Source organism: Lissotriton vulgaris, chromosome 1_1, assembly GCF_964263255.1.
Source record: "Lissotriton vulgaris chromosome 1_1, aLisVul1.2, whole genome shotgun sequence".
Taxonomy (NCBI): Eukaryota; Metazoa; Chordata; class Amphibia; order Caudata; family Salamandridae; genus Lissotriton; species Lissotriton vulgaris.
Genome location: NC_141685.1, coordinates 2,003,133,058 through 2,003,151,799, shown reverse-complemented (window position 1 = coordinate 2,003,151,799; position 18,742 = coordinate 2,003,133,058). Strand labels below are relative to the sequence as shown.

The 18,742-nt window shown below is 42.6% G+C and overlaps 1 protein-coding gene across 1 annotated transcript in view; it reads left to right on the top strand.

Annotated features, from left to right (window-relative positions):
- Nucleotides 1–18,742, top strand: part of LOC147751527 (glioma pathogenesis-related protein 1-like) — a 908,719-nt gene that overhangs the window by 851,829 nt on the left and 38,148 nt on the right. Inside the window, exon 4 of the mRNA XM_086938633.1 lies at nucleotides 16,426–16,511. Coding sequence (XP_086794759.1) covers nucleotides 16,426–16,511 — 86 coding nt within the window. The remainder of the gene's footprint in view (nucleotides 1–16,425; nucleotides 16,512–18,742) is intronic.

The window sequence follows — 18,742 nt, the reverse complement described above, 5'->3', positions numbered from 1 at the left end:
ACAGTGAGAGGTACCCCTTAAATTATCAAGGGAAATGAGGTACAAATACCGAACACAAAATGTAATCCCCTTGACCCAATAATCATAAAAGCAAATTATAGAATGCTGAACATTAGTATCTTCACAACTATAGTATATAAAAAATCATTTTATTTAAGAAAAATCGTTATTCTGACAATTATCATAAAATACACAAATACATTAGTTATATCACATGCTTTTCTTTGCACCTCGAGTTACTGCACGCTATTGATTAGAAAATAGCGCCTTTTTAAACAATTGTAAATATTTTAATAGTAGTTTCTTAAAAATCGCCCCTCACCTCGGCGCAAGATTGGCATCGCTCCGAGCCTCTTGACTCACTCTCCCTGCCCACAGCGCAGCTGATTTCCAGCCGATCACGCCTGACTCGACCCACCTCAGCCGCCATCTTGCTGGGAGGTAGGGTTGCGGTGTAGTTGTTGGACCCTCCCACCCTCCTCTAACCTCCCATACACATGTATAAAAACACAAGACCTTCCCGGCCGCGCAGCGGGCGTGCCGGCGTTGCGCCGAAGGGGCGCCAAAGGCAAGCCCGTCTGCGCCCGTCCGCGCCGGGACTGGGCCTAGGGCCACGACCCCTGGCCGGGCCCTTACTAAACAAAATCTGGTCTACTCCCGCCCCTCCCTGATGGAATCACGACCTCGGCCTGTTCCAGGCTGTATAATACGTGATCCAACACTAGCTCTAAATGAAGTAACCACAACTTGTTCACATTGCAACAGCACGATACCATCAAGTAACTTCATGACTCACGCTAAATCACAAACTACTTCTAAAGATGCAACCATTATCATGGCTCTTATTAATGCGCGTTCACTGTGCAAACATAGTCAGGAAATAGCAGATCTTATTAATGATTTTAACCTAGACATTCTTTTTATTACGGAAACATGGACTGACGACTCGTCGGATCCCGACCTCGTGATTGCAAAACCTATCGGATACAAAGTCTATCGACAGGATAGAGTAAGAAAAAGAGGTGGGCGGCTGGCCATTATAGCAAGGGAACGGTTCGCAGTCAGAACTTCACCCATCCTGCCACTTCTTGTGAAGCCCTGCAGTTTGCAATTAAGCTTAGTGCTCTCTGCAACTTCAAGGCGGTACTTTTATACCGACCCCCAGGAACAAAGACAGGCTTTTTGGATAATTTAAGCTCAATGTTGGAATCACAAGCCATCGAAGAGTCCTTTACGGTCTTGGGGGACATGAATTTTCATTTAGAACAAAATAATCATAAAGACACCTCCGCTTTCATTACAGATATGGAGACACTGGGGCTCAGACAATTGGTTGCCTCTGCAACTCATTCGGCGGGCCACACCTTAGATGGGATATTTTCTAATGTCGAGGGTCTGCATGTATCAGATATTTTACCGATGCCGTGGACTGATCACTATGCTATATTTAGCAAAATGGTAATTAAGGCACTCCCGAGTAAGAAAGTTACCTCCTCCGGCCAAGGCTCCTTTAAAGCCTGGAAGAACATAAACCAGCTAGATCTAAAAACACAGCTGGATAGCACACGACCATGCGTTTCTACCGATCCCACTACGGCAACACGCCAATTCCAGGAGTGGCTAGGCCAAGCTACCAATCTTTTAGTTCCCATCAAGACTATATCTAAGAACAGATCCACTCCGACGGCCCCATGGTACACTGACGAATTAAGAATGTTAAAACAACACAACAGGAATTTGGAAAGGCATTGGAGAAAAAAGTACGATACAGTGAGCAAGATCCGTTACAAAGAATCATTGGCTGCTTACAAAGCAATGATTGTGAAGGCGAAAAAGTCATTTTACTCAGATCAAATCGAGAAAGCCAAAAACTCAAGTAAACAACTGTATGAGATTACCAAAATTCTGTCAGGCAACGTCCCCATTCTTACCCCGCCTCCATCACAATTATTGTGTGACGCTCTGGCAAATGTTTTCTACTCTAAAGTGGATGACATTTATCAAGCTTTTACCACTAATCCCACTAAAATGAACTCCTCCCCTGCCAGTACACTACCGGCAATTGCCTTTACTAGGTTTAACCGACCACATAAGAACGATTGTCTCCACAATTAAAACTGGTTCTACGCTCGACCCTTGTCCATTTTCAATCCTGCCACCAGTGATGTACTCTATCATTCCGGTCATCACACAAGTATGTAATTCCATACTGAGCTCTGGGACATATCCCAATTCTCTAAAAAATACTTTGTTGAAACCTCTTTTAAAAAAGCCAAGCCTGGACAAAAATGAATAAAAAAATTACAGGCCAATAGCAAGCCTTCCTTTCTTAGCCAAAGTCGCTGAAAAGGCTATGAATTCTCAATTATCGGAGCACATTGAGAAACATCGACTGCTGGACGATACACAATGTGGCTTCCGAAAATATCATGGTACCAAAACTGCCTTAATTAAAGCCGCAGACGAGGTTAGAGCAATTCGGGACCAGAGCGGGACAGCGGTGCTGGTACTGCTCGATTTATCAGCAGCTTTCGACACGGTCGACCATAATATCTTGGTCGACCATGTCGGAAAGATGGGCATTTGCCACACCGCAAGAGATCTGCTTGCATCATTTCTTGCAGATAGAACTCAGGCTGTCACCCTGGGGCCTTATCAATCTGCAAAGCTCTCATTGCCATGTGGGGTTCCGCAAGGCTCATCCCTTAGTCCGACCCTATTTAATATCTACGTGTCGGACCTTGCTAATGTCATCAAAGCACATGGGATGAGCCAAACTCCTATGCGGACGATACGCAATTGGTACTGGCCATCAAAGGTGACGGATGCGAGGTGGCCCAACGCTTCCAAAATGGAATGCTAGAAATTGGAGAGTGGATGGCAACAAATTGCCTGAAGCTCAACTCCGAAAAAACGGAAGTAGTCATTTTCGGACCTTTATCACCAGCCTGGTCATCATCCTGGTGGCCACCCACATTTGGCGCACTCCCAAGTCCAGTAGCCAAGGTCAGGAACTTGGGAGTCACATTTGATGAGGCTCTTAATTTCATGGATCATGCGAATTAAGTAGCAATCACAGCTCACCACAAATTACGCATGATTAGAAAAATTAGCCCATTCCTGCCAGCTGCAGCAACTAAAACACTGGTCAGTTCTTTGGTCCTATCGTCCCTCGATTATTGTAACGGACTATTTTTAAATGCACAGGTTAGGGTCACGACGAAGCTACAGGCGATACAAAATGCCGCAGCACGTCTGCTCTCTGGAATACCTAAATTTGCGGTCATCTCAGATGAAATTAAAAAACACCACTGGTTGACGGTCCGGAACAGGATCAAGTTTAAATCACTTTGTATTGTGTACAAGGCACTCAACGATCAAGGACCGTATTTTCTTAAGGACCAGCTGGTACCCTATCAACCTTCTAGACAGCTCCGCTCCTCCACCCTTAACCAGTTAGTGATCTCACGTTCCAAAACAGTGGCATGGGGCGATCGCCGCTTTTTGGTTGCCGCACCTAAATTATGGAACACCTTGCCTCAAGACATCAGGCAGAGCTCTTCACTTCTCCAGTTCCGCAAGAGATTAAAGACATGGCTTTTTAATCAATAGCTTCCACCAAAAACCCTTTGGAGCATCTAACACCGAGCAGAAGTTATGCGAATCTGTTTAGCACCGAGACGCCTGCGGGTATTTGTTCGCGCTTTAGAAATGGCAATAAATAAATAAATAAAATAAATCACAATACAATTAATTCAATCATCTAAAAACAACATAATAATCCCATAAACATAGTTGCTTACACATAACAATTATGACCTGCATAATTGAGACAGACAGAGAGGTTGTACGACATAAAACTTGTCCAATACTTGTTTACATACAATTATCTATATTAACACAGTGCTTTATACATTGATTCAATCGGTATTTCAGCAAAAGTGCCAATCTTCTGGATTGTACTCTTGTTTGTGTCAACGCATTTTAATGGCTATAGCTTGTCACACCATCTTTCTCAAGACAATCGATAATTCTGTCAAAATAGGGATTATTATTCTTTCTCCCTATAATAAATATACATGAAATGTATGAATATGCAAATCAATACAGCCTAATGGGGGCGGATCCTGGGATCACGGGTCACAGCCAGCTACTCGGAGGCGTGGAGCTCCGTAGCAGGCATCCCTAGCGTGTATTCTGACTTCTAGATCACTTCAAATCTCCAGAACCTTGATAGGATGTAACCCTTTTTCAGATCATGGGAGGGTGGAAGTTGAGTTTATGCTAGGAGGAACGGAAGGGGAGCGCCCCAGGTGGCAGCTGGATCGCAGCCTTCTTCAGAACAAGGATTGGGTTTCAGGGTTCAAAGAGTGGGTGATCGAATTTTTCTCAGTGAACAAAAATTCAGCCAAGCCTTTTTCTGTATGGGGTGCATTTAAAGCAGCTGCTCGGGGGCAGATCATTGCGTTTTCCAGCAATAAGGCAAATGATCGTAAGCGTAAAATATCCGCTCTTCAGAGTGCTGCAGAGAGGGAATATACTCTAAAACTTAATCAGCAGCCGAAACAATGGGAACATGCTAAAGTTCTATTAAGGGATTTTTTCACCTTCGAAGAGATAAATAGTTCAAAGGCCTTCCAGCAAAGGGTCTACGAAGAGAGTCAATTGGCGTTGAAGCTTCTGGCTAATTCTATTAGAAAGAAACAAGAGTCATCCATCATTTTGAAAATTCGAGATCCTCAAGGTGGAGTAGAAATACAGAGTGAAGGAATTGCGAAATTATTTCTGGATCATTATGAGAGAATTTATTCCACGGAATACCAGGTGGAGGATACAATGATTCAGGAATATTTTGCTAACCTAGAAATTCCCCAAATCTCCGATTCCCGAAGTAATCAAATCGGGGGTGAAATAAGCTCTATTGAAATTCACGACAGCATAAAGGCAACATCGGGAGCAAAGGCTTCCGGACAGGATGGGTTCCCTATCGAATTTTATAAGATGTTTACTAAGGAACTTGAAGAACCTCTGAAAAATGTATTTAATCACATGAGATTAAGTGGAAAGGTCCCTCCAGAATTCAAAGAATCTACAATTATTAGCTTCGTCAAAAAAGATAAAAATCCAGAAGATGTGAATTCTTATAGACCGATCAGCTAACTGAACTCTGATTACAAGTTACTGATGAAAATCTGGGCGCAAAGATTTGTGTTAGTGGCTCAGGAGGTAATCCATCACGATCAGACAGGTTTTATTGCGGGTCGGTATATGGCAGCTAATACAGAATTTCTGATACAGGCTTTAAATTATATTAATATTAATTCGACAGCTGCGTGTATTTTAATGATTGATGCAGAAAAGGCATTCGATCTAGTTAATTGGTCAGCACTTTTTTTCTCTCTGGGTCATTTTGGATTCCCTGATTCCCTGTTTCAATTATACAAATGATAAATAATATCTATGAAGGGGCATCAGCCCAGATAATTATCAATGCTAAACAAGCTGGAAAGATTAAAATAAATCGAGGAACAAGGCAAGGTTGCCCATTGTCCCCCTTGCTTTTTACTTTTTTTATTGAACCCTTAGTAACAAGAATAAGGAATAATATTTCTATTTTACCCCCCATCGTTGGGATGTCTAACTTAAAATTGTTCGCCGACAATATTATCCTCTATCTTGCTCCTGAAAAAGAAAACATCACAAGTCTCATGAAGGAGCTTAAGGATTATGAAAAGATAGGGGGGTATAAGGTTAATGAAAGAAAAACTGAAGTTCTTGTATTGAACACAAGTATAGATTTTCTTCCGATTTATCCTCAGCCTCAAGCAGAAAAAAGGGACCCGATTAGATACTTAGGTACATATGTGACGGGAAAATATGAAAAACTCTTTGCCTTGAATTATATTAAATTGAGGAATAAAATAAGGAATCTGCTAGATCAACAGTGTTTGCTCCCATTGTCATTGATTGGTAGAGTGTCACTAGTCAAAATGATTGTATTGCCATTGCTTATATTTTTGTTTAGCAATATTCAAATTAAAGTTAATATTGTTTTTTTAATCAACTCGAATCCATGTTGAGAGGTTTTATTTGGAACAAAAAGGCCTCAAGAGTCAAGCTTTCGGTGGTCCAACTGGCTGTTGATCAAGGTGGTCTGGCTCTCAACATTTCAAGACATATTATGAAACAGCCTTTTTCGATATTGTGGCAGGATTATTAAGGACTAGACAGACAAGAGATAATTTCTTTTTAGAAAAAATGATACAGGAAGCAGGCTCTCAAATTCCTATCTTTTTAAAAACTGAAAAGCTCCCTAAGAAATCAAGATATAAGACGCTAAAGTGTATACAGCGAGATTACTGCTTTTTAAAAAACATGGCTCTGATGGCTCTATTTTTTTTAGCTTGTCTGAATGTGCCAAAATGGGTCTTAAGATAGCCTTGAACCATCTGAAAAATTGGGAACTTTCCGGGTTAGGGAATTAAGGGCCCGCTGTAGGTAAAATCTATTTACCGATTTTAAAATACCGATTTATACCGAATCGGTATTTTGAAATCGGAAAATGATATGTAGATAAAAAAAACGGTAAAATACCGAATCAGTAGCAATCGGTATCGTGTGTCGATACGTATCGAATCGGCAATTTCCGAATCGGTACTTACCGAATCGGCGAATACCGATTCGGCAAATACCGAATCGGTAATAGCAATACACCCACATGGCCCAAAAGGCCCATAGGAACGCATTGTAAATACCGAATCGGTATTTACCGATTCGGTATTAGCCGATTCGGTATTAGCCGAATCGGTAAATACCGAATCGGTAAATGCCGAATCGGCGAGCAAGTAAAACTGAAACTAACGACAACAGCCAATGAGGTGGAACCCCCCTCCCCCACCCTAGCAGGGAGTGGCTACCCAGGCAGGTGCAACTCATTAGAACTTTCTGGAAAGCCAGCCTGAGCTGAGCAGTCAGAGTGAGCAGCAGTGGTAGCACTATCCAGATCTGTGTGAAAATGGCAAGCAGCTCTGAGAGCCAGAAGGCTGAGCGCAAGCGGAAGGCCAAGTTCAGCAGCATGGAGCTGCAAGTTTTGGTGGAGGAGGTGGTGAGGGTACAGAGGCAGCTGTTTGGGAGGCTGTCCCTCACTGTCCCATAGAGCACCAAGAGGAAGCTGTGGAGTGCAATCGGGGAGAGAGTGAACGCAGTTGGTGTCACCCCCAGGAGCCTGGACGGCCTCAAGAAGAGGTTTTACGACATTCGCAGCCTCACCAAGAGGAAACTGGCCGAGCTGCACAAGCAGGCAGGACTAACTGGTGGAGGCAGGAACCCGGCGCCACCACTCACTGACCTGGAGGAACTTGTGTCCACGACCATTGAGAGCGAGAGTGTGGTGGGAGTTGGGGACCTGGACAGCTCATCCAGAGCTACAGCTAAAGGTAAGAAGCATGCGCAGCATGACACACCCTACGAGACACCTCCCCTTTAGCCCCAATGCACAGCCAAACCCCAGCCCAGTACTGCTAGCAACAGACATGAGCAATGCATCATGGTAAATGTAGTCAGCAAAAGTAGTAAAAAATGCCAGTGCATAAGCATAATAAAATGAACTGTAAAACTGAATCAGAGTATTGGAAATGAGATGTGCAATGCTTTTATTGTAGTGACTGTAAGACATTAGCACTCAGTTCACAAATGCTTCTTTATACCTAGGGGCACCATCAGGCGGGGGAGCAGCAGCTACACAAGCTCCAGCACCAGCATCATCAGCCAGTGCGGTGGCAGGGCCAAGCACCAGTGTACCATCACAGGAGGAGGAGGAGAACAGCAGTGCCCTGGGCAATGAGGAAGACACTGGACATACCCTCACATTTCCCCACTCCCCCGACTGTCTCTAACGCCCCCATTGCAGTGCTCCCCGGAGAACTCACCCCCACAGACCCACCCTGCACCTGCCACATCTCCTGCCAGGAGGATCAGTGTTGCTCCATTAAACATCATGGAGGGAGCAGCGGGTCAGGCTCCAGCAACCAACCCTGTAACACCTGTGGCACACCAGCCCACACAGCAGGGCAGCAGCAATCCGCGCAGGCCACGCACATCCAGCAGTGCTCTTCCAGCACGGGAGGGCAGCGTATTCCATGGGCTGGAGGGGAGTATGGTCAGGATCCAAAGGATGCAGGCAAAATCAATCCTGGCTAAGCGCAGCAAGAAGTAAGACTGCCAGGGCGGGTGAGGCAACCCGGACAATTAACATTTCCCACATATAGTTTACCTATTTCATTTGTTGCACATCAGTGCAGTAACGTTGTTGCAACATTATTAAATCTTTTTTTTTCAAACATCCATTGACCTGTCTGTGCATCTGTACTCACTCAGAAATAGTTTTCTGTTATCTCCTCACGTCTGTATCTGCCATCACTTGGCATAGACACCCCAGCAGGTTGTGTTTGTGGCACAGCAACGTCGTCGTCATGGTCCTCGTAGTCTGACAACTCCACCTCAGTGCCCTTCTTCAGACAGCTATGATCTTGCAGCAGGTGATGGGGGTATACTGCCTTGCACCTCCACTCTTGTGCAAGCATCTGAATCTGCTTTTCCAGATGCCAAAGGTCCGTTCTACTACATTCCTTGTGCTTTTGTGGGCCCGGTTATACCTCCTTTGGCTGGGTGTAGAGGGGTTGAGGTAGGGGGTGAGTATGAATGAGCGGAGGGCATATGCACTGTTGCCTAGAAGGAAAAGGGGTAACATTACTCACATGCATACATGTATTTTACATTGCTACTTTTTGTTATGGGGGTCTGATGATGTGTCTCACCTAGGAGGTATCCTTCACCAAATTCCCCAGCCGTCAGCCGTGCATAGATGCCGCTGTGTTGAAAAATGTAGGTGTCGTGGGTACTCCCTGGGAATTTTGCTACCAGGTCTGTGATGATGCACTTCGCATTGCAGATCACCTGCACATTGATGGTGTGCGTAGACTTCCTATTGCGGTATATGTATTCTGTGTCAGCAGGGGGGCAAATCGGAATGTGCGTGCCATCTATGCAGCCGATGATTTGGGGGAATTGTGCCATCTGGTAAAAGTCTGCTTTTGTTTGTACCAGTTCCGCATGGGACGCAGGGAAAGATATGTATTGGGCCATCCTCTGTATCATGGCGTCAAGGAATTTGTGGAAAAACCTTGACAGGCTGCTCTGGGTCACCCCTCCTACCGCAGCGACTCCACTTTGATAGCTGCCAGACGCAAGCAGGTGTAGGCTGCATAGCACCTGCACGTGCGATTGCATGGCGTGTGCCCTTGGGGTGGGGTGGTCCAACAGTGGTTTCAGGTCCCTGATGAGCTCCAGAATGGTGTCTGAGTCCAGCCTGTACCTCTGTAGGATCTCTGCCTCTGTGAGCATGAACAGGGTGATCCTCTGCCTGTAGACCTGTTCCTCTCTTTGCCATTCCCTCTCTCCTTCCTGCTGTAGCCGTAGCCGCCTTGCAATGACATAAAATGCCGCCATCCTGCAAGTTGCAATGCATTTTGGGTCTATTTTTATAGGTTGCAGTTGGTTACCACCTGATTGGAATCCATGGTAAATACCGAATTTGAAATACCGATTTTGCGGCAAAATCGGTATTTTTGTGCTTCCCTACATCTCAATCAGAGTTTTGCCCTGTCCGAATCGGTAATTTACCGATTCGGTGACTCTACCGAATCGGTAGATAGTCCGATTCGGAATATTTACCGATTCGGTGTCTCTACCGATTCGGTACATGAACCGAATCGTTATTTTTACCGATTCGGTATGTTACCGATTCGTTCTTTTAAAGATTCGGTGTATTTCCGATTCGGATTATTTCCGATTCGGTAACTATACCGAATCGGTATAATTACCGATTCGGACGGTTTTCTGCGCCCTACATCTCGATGGCTGGATACCGATCGGTAAGGGCCGAAAATCGGTATTTTCGGCCGTTACTGATCGGTAAAGGGCTACCTACATCGGGCCCTAAGACATCTGTTTGTACAAAATAAGGTAATTAGCTGGCAGGAGCTTTTAGACAGAATGAATAATTCCAGGCGGCTTATGTTTTTTGAGTATTTACAAATGGTCTATTTTATTAGAAAAGAGATAGGTGGCCTGTTCATTTCTCCCACTGCCTTGATATCAGCTCTGTACGGAGATAAAATAAAGGCATAGGATTTTGGTACAAAAAGCTCTACTTTGCTAGTTCTTCTCCAGTAATTGATAGACATCTAGAGAAAATAAGCCTCTCGACACAGTGTGTTCTTACAGATAAGGATTGGGAGCTATTGTGCCATCTGGGCAATAAAGCACTTCGGGCGGCTAATTACAAGAGAATGTCTTTTTTATCACGCTGGCTCGCGTATTATACCCCGGAAGCCCTGGAGAGAATGTTCCCGGAAGTTGAGAATAAGTGTTTTAGATGTAAAGCTATGGGTCAGGGAGGATGGTGTCATATCTTCTTTTCCTGCCCGAAGTTGGAATTTTTTTGAAAGGGGATATTCGTAGATATGGAGTTGGCAACTGGGAGAGTATTTTTGCCAGAAGCAGATGTGGCCCTGTTTGGCATATGTAAAGAGAGGAGCAGGTTTAACAAAACAGAAGAAGAATTTATTTTTATTTCTTGTGTAGTTGCACAGTCTTTAATCCTTCGAAATTGGAAATCCGTGGTGATTCCATCACAGTTACAATGGTTCAATAAAATGAGAAGAACATGTAATTTCAAAAGAGCTTATGCAGGCAGGGTGGGAGCCATTGCAAGATTTGAAAGAAATTGGAAATATTTCGAGAATCTGGAATTGTTGAAAGGAAGATGATGAGGAAGGAGAGGGGAATGTGAACTTTTTGCACTTTTTTTGTAATATTGCTGCTTTATAATAGCTGTTTTGCACTTTACTGCACTAAGCACTTTAAAATTGCACTTTATTGGATTATATCTCCTTTTGCAGTTGCACTTTATTGCAGTTTTTGCACTTTTTTGCAGTGATATTGTTTACTTAAAATTGCGGTTCTTGCACAAGGACTTTGTAAGTTTTTATAATGGTCTCTTTACCTTTTAATCCTCTCTTTTTATTCCAGTTTTATCTCTTGTAAATTGTCTGAATTTTGTCTGACTGTTAAAAATGTGAATAATGTATTTGTTTTCAATTCTGTACCAATGATTTCCTATTTCCTTGTTCAATAAAAACAAAAACAAAAAAAAGATGGGAGTACTCAACATAAGAAGACACCTAGTACCATTACTCCGTCTGTGAATGCAAATCCGAAAGCATCTCCCTCTACAGTAAGGGGACAGCCTGGGGAAAGTGAAAAGGTAAAGGGGTCAGGCTTCTACCCCGATATAACTGTAAACACAAGAAATACCATCTTAAAAGAGAGAGACGTACGCAGGAAAAATTATATAGGAAGGACGGGTAACCCTGTGGGTGAAAAAAGGGTAGGTGAAAGAATTACCAGAATGGCTCCTATAAATAGTAACGCCCCAGAGGATGTATGTACCCCTCAGACCCTAAATTTGCCGCCAGCTGCTACCCCATAAACTGTCATCTTAGCTAACGTTCCTCCCTTCACACCAGCTGAAAATAAAACCTGGTCTGCCATAAGAAAAAAAAACATTCACTGGCTCTGAAATAGGACAGGCCTGACTGGCACCCTCTTTAGAGAATTCAAGATGGTAAGGAGAATCGGTTGGGTGGGAAATTCTAACAAATTCTTCCAAGGCAACTGTGTTGTTCTCTCACTAGGATCTCCATCATTGGTAAGGAAAGTATTAACAAGAACACTGGATCCTGACCTTAGCCACATGAATGTACACATTCTCCCCTGGCTTTCTTCTATCAACCCATGTGTCCAATAAGACAAAACAACTACCGCCCACCTAGACACCATATAGACAGTCCCCATTTCAATCTGGAGACATCAAATAGATTTGGGCCTTTATCTACCCTAGGTGAAAATGATTGACTACCTATTACACCAAACTTAGCAGGGAATGACTACAACTCCTACACTGACATTCTCTGTGCACCGCTCTTCAATTCCCCTTCTAGGGCTGAACTAATCGACGGGGATAGCAACCCTAAAGATGCAGAAATATCTGGGCTAGATCACACTATCAGGGAGCGCACTGAAATGGGCATTGTGGGGGCTTATAACCCACTCCCGCAAATCGGGCCTAAACCAATAACCCAGCGTGATCCTATCCCTGAAATAACTCAGCCCAAAACAAAAAAATGTGGAGTTCATTTTTGGAACATAGCGGGCCTTAAGAAAAAAGCGAGTGACATGGCTTGGAAGGACTTTATGAATAATTTTGAAATCCTGTTTGTACAAGAGATGTGGGCCATTAACGAAGTACACATAAATGGCTACAGAACATTGCACACACCAGCGATTCCCTCATCAAGTGGAAGACCAAAGGATGGAATCTGTGTTTATGTTTCAAATTTGATCGGGGCTTCAAAGATTGAAATAATTTGTTCTGAAATGTATTACCAGATTGTACTGATCAACATGGATGTCAAATGCAGATTGGCTGTAATCAATTTCTACAATAACATAGAAAAAGGGCAAATGGGTACCATATTAAAGAAGCTTAGCCAGGATATTAGTAAATTAAAATCAAAAGGAGAGATCGAAATAATTCCTGCCTGGGGTGGGGATTTTAACGTTGACTTATGCCCGCTAGCAGGGTTAGGAAAATGTGGTTTAACAACGGACGAAGAATACCCGACATTTCATTTTTCCCCACTCAGATAAAGGGGAAATGTTTAACGAGATCTTATTCCTTTTACGACCTTGGCTTTGCAACAAAATGTTTATTCCTACCTACGGTGGACTTCGTGCACACTTTTATAGGCAGAGGTACGGAATCGACAATAGATTTTATAATCACGGCAAACCGACATGCAAGATATGTTACTGGCTTCAAAATCCATCAAAACGTAATGAGCGATCACCTGCCCTAAGCGTAAACATAACAATTCCAACTATAGCAGTAAGGAAATATTGCAACCAAGTGGCATGGGTACAAAATGTAGCAATAGGTAGACAAACTGGATATACGTTATGCTGGTCTAGTTAGGACCCGTTAGAGATGAGTAAGCAAATTGTTACCAAGGCGTCTGATTCTATTGGTATGTTCTTAAGTGATAGTCCATCGCAGGATAGCATTTTGATCACCTTTTCCCACATCACTAAGGTTGTCAAAAACCTGCTGCAAGTAGAAAGAAAAAGCACTCGTAACTGTAGAAAGGGATGGTTTGATAATAACTGTACAAAAACCTACACTAATCTGAAAGAAGCCCTACACAAGACAGTAAGAGATAAGGAGGAAATTCGGAGATGCAGGAAGCTGTACAATGAAGCTAGAAAACTAGGAAAAATGAAATGAAAGATAAGGCTTGGGAAAACCTCAAAGAAGCTTCAACAAGCAAAGACAGCTCCCTTTTTTGGCGGACCGTCAATGCATCTTTTTTCACTATTGAGTCTGATGCGCCTTCCATAGAGGTAGCAAAAGAAGAAAACACTTCAGTGAATTTCTTTTCAAATTTTTACACCTTGCAAAATGCTACAGAGAGGGAAACAAACCCTAGACGTGAGTCCGAGGGGGATCGCCTGAATTATTTACCTATCGATCTTTATACTTTATATTACTCTGAACTATGTAATTAGGGCCATAAAAGCTAGTAAGAGTTGTAAGGCCCCAGGCCCGGACGGGGTACCATTTGATCTATTCCAGTCATCCCCAAATCTTTGGACTCCAATTTTAACACAAGTTTTACAGGCATGCTGCGCAAAGGGATTTATTGATACCTGGTCCGAATCGATTATCGTCCCATTTTTTAAGAAGAAAATCCCCCCTGCTACCGCCCGATATCTTTATTAGATTTCCTTATGAAGGTAGCAGGAAGGATTGTTTTAGATCGGCTGCAAACATGGGCAGATGAAAATAATATTTTAAGTGATGTACATTATGGTTTTAGATCTGGTTTAGGAATCAACGAGGAGGCTCTTAATCTTAGTATTTTAATTGGAAAATTTACGCAGGCTAAATTATGAACATTTTATTTGCTATTTGTTGACCTTACAGCCGCATTTGACTGTGTCATACACAGCAAATTGTGGAGTATCCTTAGTGATCTTATGGTAGACCGAACATTAATTACATTTTTAAGACAGCTATATTCAGGTGCAACAGCCCAAGTTCGATATGGACTTAAGGAAGAGTGTACCGCACCGTTCAAAGTAGAGAGGGGAGTGAGGCAAGGATGTGTTTTGACACCACTCCTGTTCACTCTTTATACAAACGCACTAGAACAGGAGTTGGTGTCAAATGGGAGGGACCCGCTATATGTAAACAAGAGTCTGATTGTCTCCCTTCTCAACGCAGACGATGTGGTACTTATGGCATGCACCCAGATTGGATTACAGAGGGCTCTTACTTATTATACTAGTTTTATGGTTAACTTGGGTCTAAAAATGAATGCAAAGAAAAGTTTTATAATGACCTGTGGAAGAGGGAAACAAAAACATAGGAGTTTTCAAGCTGGGGGATGTAGGGTAGAACCTATCAACAATTTTACATATCTGGGTGTTCTATTTAACCGCACTGGGTCTTTGGCACAGGCGATCAAGACCAGGAGCCTTCTGTTTATGAAGTCTACTGCGGCCCTGATCAGTTTTACTAAAAAACTGGTCAAAAATTTTATTGAAAATCTACCAGGCTAAATGCGTGAGCATTGCAATCTTTGAGGCGGCCATATGGGGGTTTAATGTTTGTGCCCCAATCCAAAATGTTGAAAACAATTTTTTAAGATTTATTTGGGCAGTTCCTGCTAGCACGCCTGTCTTTAACTGCCACAGCAAGCTAGGAGTACCATACATTTCAGACCTAATTAAGGTACAACCAGTGCTGCTCTGGCATAGAATCTGGACCTCTGCCAGTACAGGTCTAAACAAGGAAATTCTAACCGATGCAGTGAAACTACATTATGCCAGTAAGATTATGTGGTTAAAATATGTAAAAAAATGTCATGCATGACATTGTGAATCCAGAATATTTTTCCCAGCCTGAAATATTAAATTCTATACAGCAGAAAAAAATTAAAAAAGTTTGTATGACTATTCTGAAAGAGAATAGGCTGGTTTTAGAAATAAATAAACCCACAGTGGTCCAGCATCAACTAATCGCCATAACGTATAACATCCAACCGTACCTATTATGTTGTCTGGGGGGGTACGATAGCTACGTGTTAACACGCTTTAGATTTGGGGCTTTCCACCGTCTGATTAGTCATCCGGTTATGAATAATTGGTCAAGGGAATTATGCCCATATCCTTGCGACAACATCTCTTTACAAACAACCATTCATGCAATTTTATTCTGTAAGTACTATGTAAATGAACCACGAAGGTGGATTGTACCTCTATTAAAACAGCCGTCCTGCTTTTATGTATTTAGAGATGTTGGAAAATTATTATTACATTGGTACCATGGTGGGTTTCCTAAAAAGTATATTGAGTGCAAGGAGAATCCTAAATGCTCAGACCTCTGAGGGAACAATATTAGTATAGTTGCCAAATATTCTGTATTTTTATGTACCAGAGATAGTTATAGCGAAATTAACAGTTTTTATGTATTTTGTATTTATTTATGTTTACCTATGTATATTTTGAAGCAAGATGAAATGTTTTAAACTGTCTGTTTTTATGATGTTATAACGCCTAAAATCGGATAAAGCTTGTTTTGATTTGATTTGATTTGACTCAAGGGTAACAAATCCGGTCAGAGTGTTTGTGAAATCCACCCAGATTTCTCTAGATATTCTAGTCGGTTTTACATATTCCAGTCATGCATTGAATGGCCCTTATCAGGAAATAATTATTACCTTGGATAAAAGTCTCCCAGGCTATAGCAGCCTCCTTCTACCCACCGGTTATTGACAGGTAAGTCCATATTGACCCATCTAAATGTCTGTGGCCAATTGCATCTGATTATTAACTAGACCTACATTCAATACTTTTGTACCTTTTCAGTCTTGTTACTTTGAAATTCAGGACCATTGGAAACAAAAGGTTGGGTGGGCTGTGCCAGGGTATGCCATCTGGGTTTCCTTTGACCCTTCCCTTGAACCCCTCTAATCTGTTAAAGGATGCAGTCTTGCCCTTAGCGCTGTAACACTCGGTAACACCATTTTGCCAGAATCCTTAAGCCCAACTTCAATTGCACAAGGTATTACACTAGACCAAAATGATCTCTATGAATTACCCCTGCTGAACTGGGTATATTGGAAGTAGGATAACACAACAGCGCATAAGAACCTCTTTTTTAATTTCATGCTCAAATTGTTATTTAGCTATGTCATGTGTTTGTGGTTACTTTTCTAACTATGATATTTCTGTCATTTCCAGAGGAAATTATAATAGAAAACCTTACGAAGCTGGTCGGCCGTGCAGTAAATGTGCACCTGATGATCAATGTGTGGATAATCTATGCAGTAAGTTGCAGCAAAATAATTTCTTAATTATTAAACTGAGGAAAGAACAAAGTTTTATTACAGCATATTAGAAATGCAGATTTTTGTATAGCACCAGTTTAAATTCTAAGGGTTTCTAAGCAAGGTGAGCATTTGAAAATGTACATTCCTTGGTCAAGTTACAGCACCCATGCTGGATTCACTAAGCAGCAGTTACTACGGTGGGCAGACAAATGCAAGCACCCCGGATCCCACTGCAGCCTTTTAACAAGGGTCCTGCAGGAGCTCCACTGAGGTCATGAGGGGGACTCCTCTGAGATCCTCCAGGCACCAGCAACTTGTTGGATTCTTAAGACTTGGAAGGTGGGAGGGGTTGTTACATTTCTGCAGTGATTTCATTCATTCAATAACTTTATTTCGGTCACAAAGGACCATAAAAGCGCAGATAAAATACATACAGCGCACGAGGATTAAAAAGATAAATAGCATATATACAACAAAAAATCGAAAATCTAAAAACAAATTAAACATTGAATAGTTATCGAAACATTACATTTAGTACAATTAGTACAATATCCTATTGACAATGAGTCTTTAAGTACATTTTCTACATCTGTGCCACATGCTAATTAAGAACCGCGAAACAGCAAAAATAATGGGGGGATGAGTGTCATACTTTAAGACTCTGAAGGTTTGAGCGCACTGTCTGAAACCTACGTTTCTACAAATTGGTATCAACCAGCATTTCCGTGTGGCCTGATAAGCCGGGGAAAAAAGGACATGTAGTTCATCTTCAAGATTGTATTTACATGCTGGGCACATGGAGTTCTCGCTGGTGTCCCATTTGCTAGTAAATGCCCTAAGCGGGAGACTACCAATCCTAAATTGCATATAGAGTTTCCTCGCCAATGGTGGGTAAATCAGGTCTAAAAAGTCCTCCTTTTTTGGTTCTATTTTTATTTGAAGAAACTCTGCTGTTGGTCTTCCCACTGTAGGGCACCTATAAAGAGACAGTAAGTTATGATGCCTGAAGTTGTGGACCAACTGGGCAAGTTACTTCAGGAGTATCTCAAAGCTCGGGTAGGCCGATCTTGGTGGTAACTGCATTAATATGTGTGAGCCACAGGGTTTTCTTTGTTCTCAGTGTTGCCCAGACCTCCAGAAATTCATTTTTGTAAGAGGCTAGTTCGGGCACTGACCATATTCTTCTCCAATACGTCAGTGGCCGTAGAGCTACTTCGTCCTCTATAGGGACTAGCCCCAAGTCCATGCTTAGGGGCACAAGCGGTGTACTGACTGGAAGACCCAATAAATTCCTCATGAAAGTGTGTTCTACCATCCTGAGGTTGGATGAGCTTTGGTGACCCCAAAGTTCCGCCCCGTACATAGAGGCCGCTCTAGCCTGTAGTTTGTCAATTTCTATAACCAGGGGCGCTGGCTTGAATTCAGACATTCTATGCACTTTTGAAATCCCCCCGCCACTTGAGTTAACCTAAGAGCAGCCTTAGCTGACTGGGTACCCCAGTCAAAATGTTCTGTCAAAGTGATGCCTAGGTACTCAAAGGTATTTACTCACTCCAGTAGAGTTCCATTCAAAAGTGGATTTGGACAAGTCTGCCTGGGGCGATTAAAAATCATAAATTTGGTCTTGGCTAAATGTATCTCTTTAGACAACAACAGGGTGTCGTCCGCAAACATCAACGCGGGCACCCGACCTGAGACTAGCCTGGGGGCACCATTATCCTTAATTCCAAGTAGGTGGTCTATGAGCCCATTTATGAAAAGACAAAATAAGGTGGGGGCCAGGACACACCCCTGGCGCACTCCCTTTTTCACTGGGAAGCTGGCTGACAGTTCTCCGTGCTTCCCACACCTAACTTGAGCATAATTATCAGTATGAAGTCTAATTAACACATCCAATAAGTAAATTGGTAGGCCCAGATCGAGCAATAGACTCCACAGCGTATCCCTCGGCACCAGATCAAATGCTGACCACAGGTCAACAAAGATGAGGTAGAGGCTGCCACCCTCCACACTCTGTTTTCTAGAACAATACCTGGAGTCTAAATATCTGGTCGAGAGTCGAGATACTCATCCTAAAACCAGCCTGCATGGTACTCAAGATCTCATTTTCCTCTATCCAACCCTGAACTCTATCTAAGATGATCCCTCCCATCAGTTTTTGAGTGATGTCTATCAAACTGATAGGCCTATAGTTAGACGGCAGAAGGGGACAACCTTTTTTGTGGATA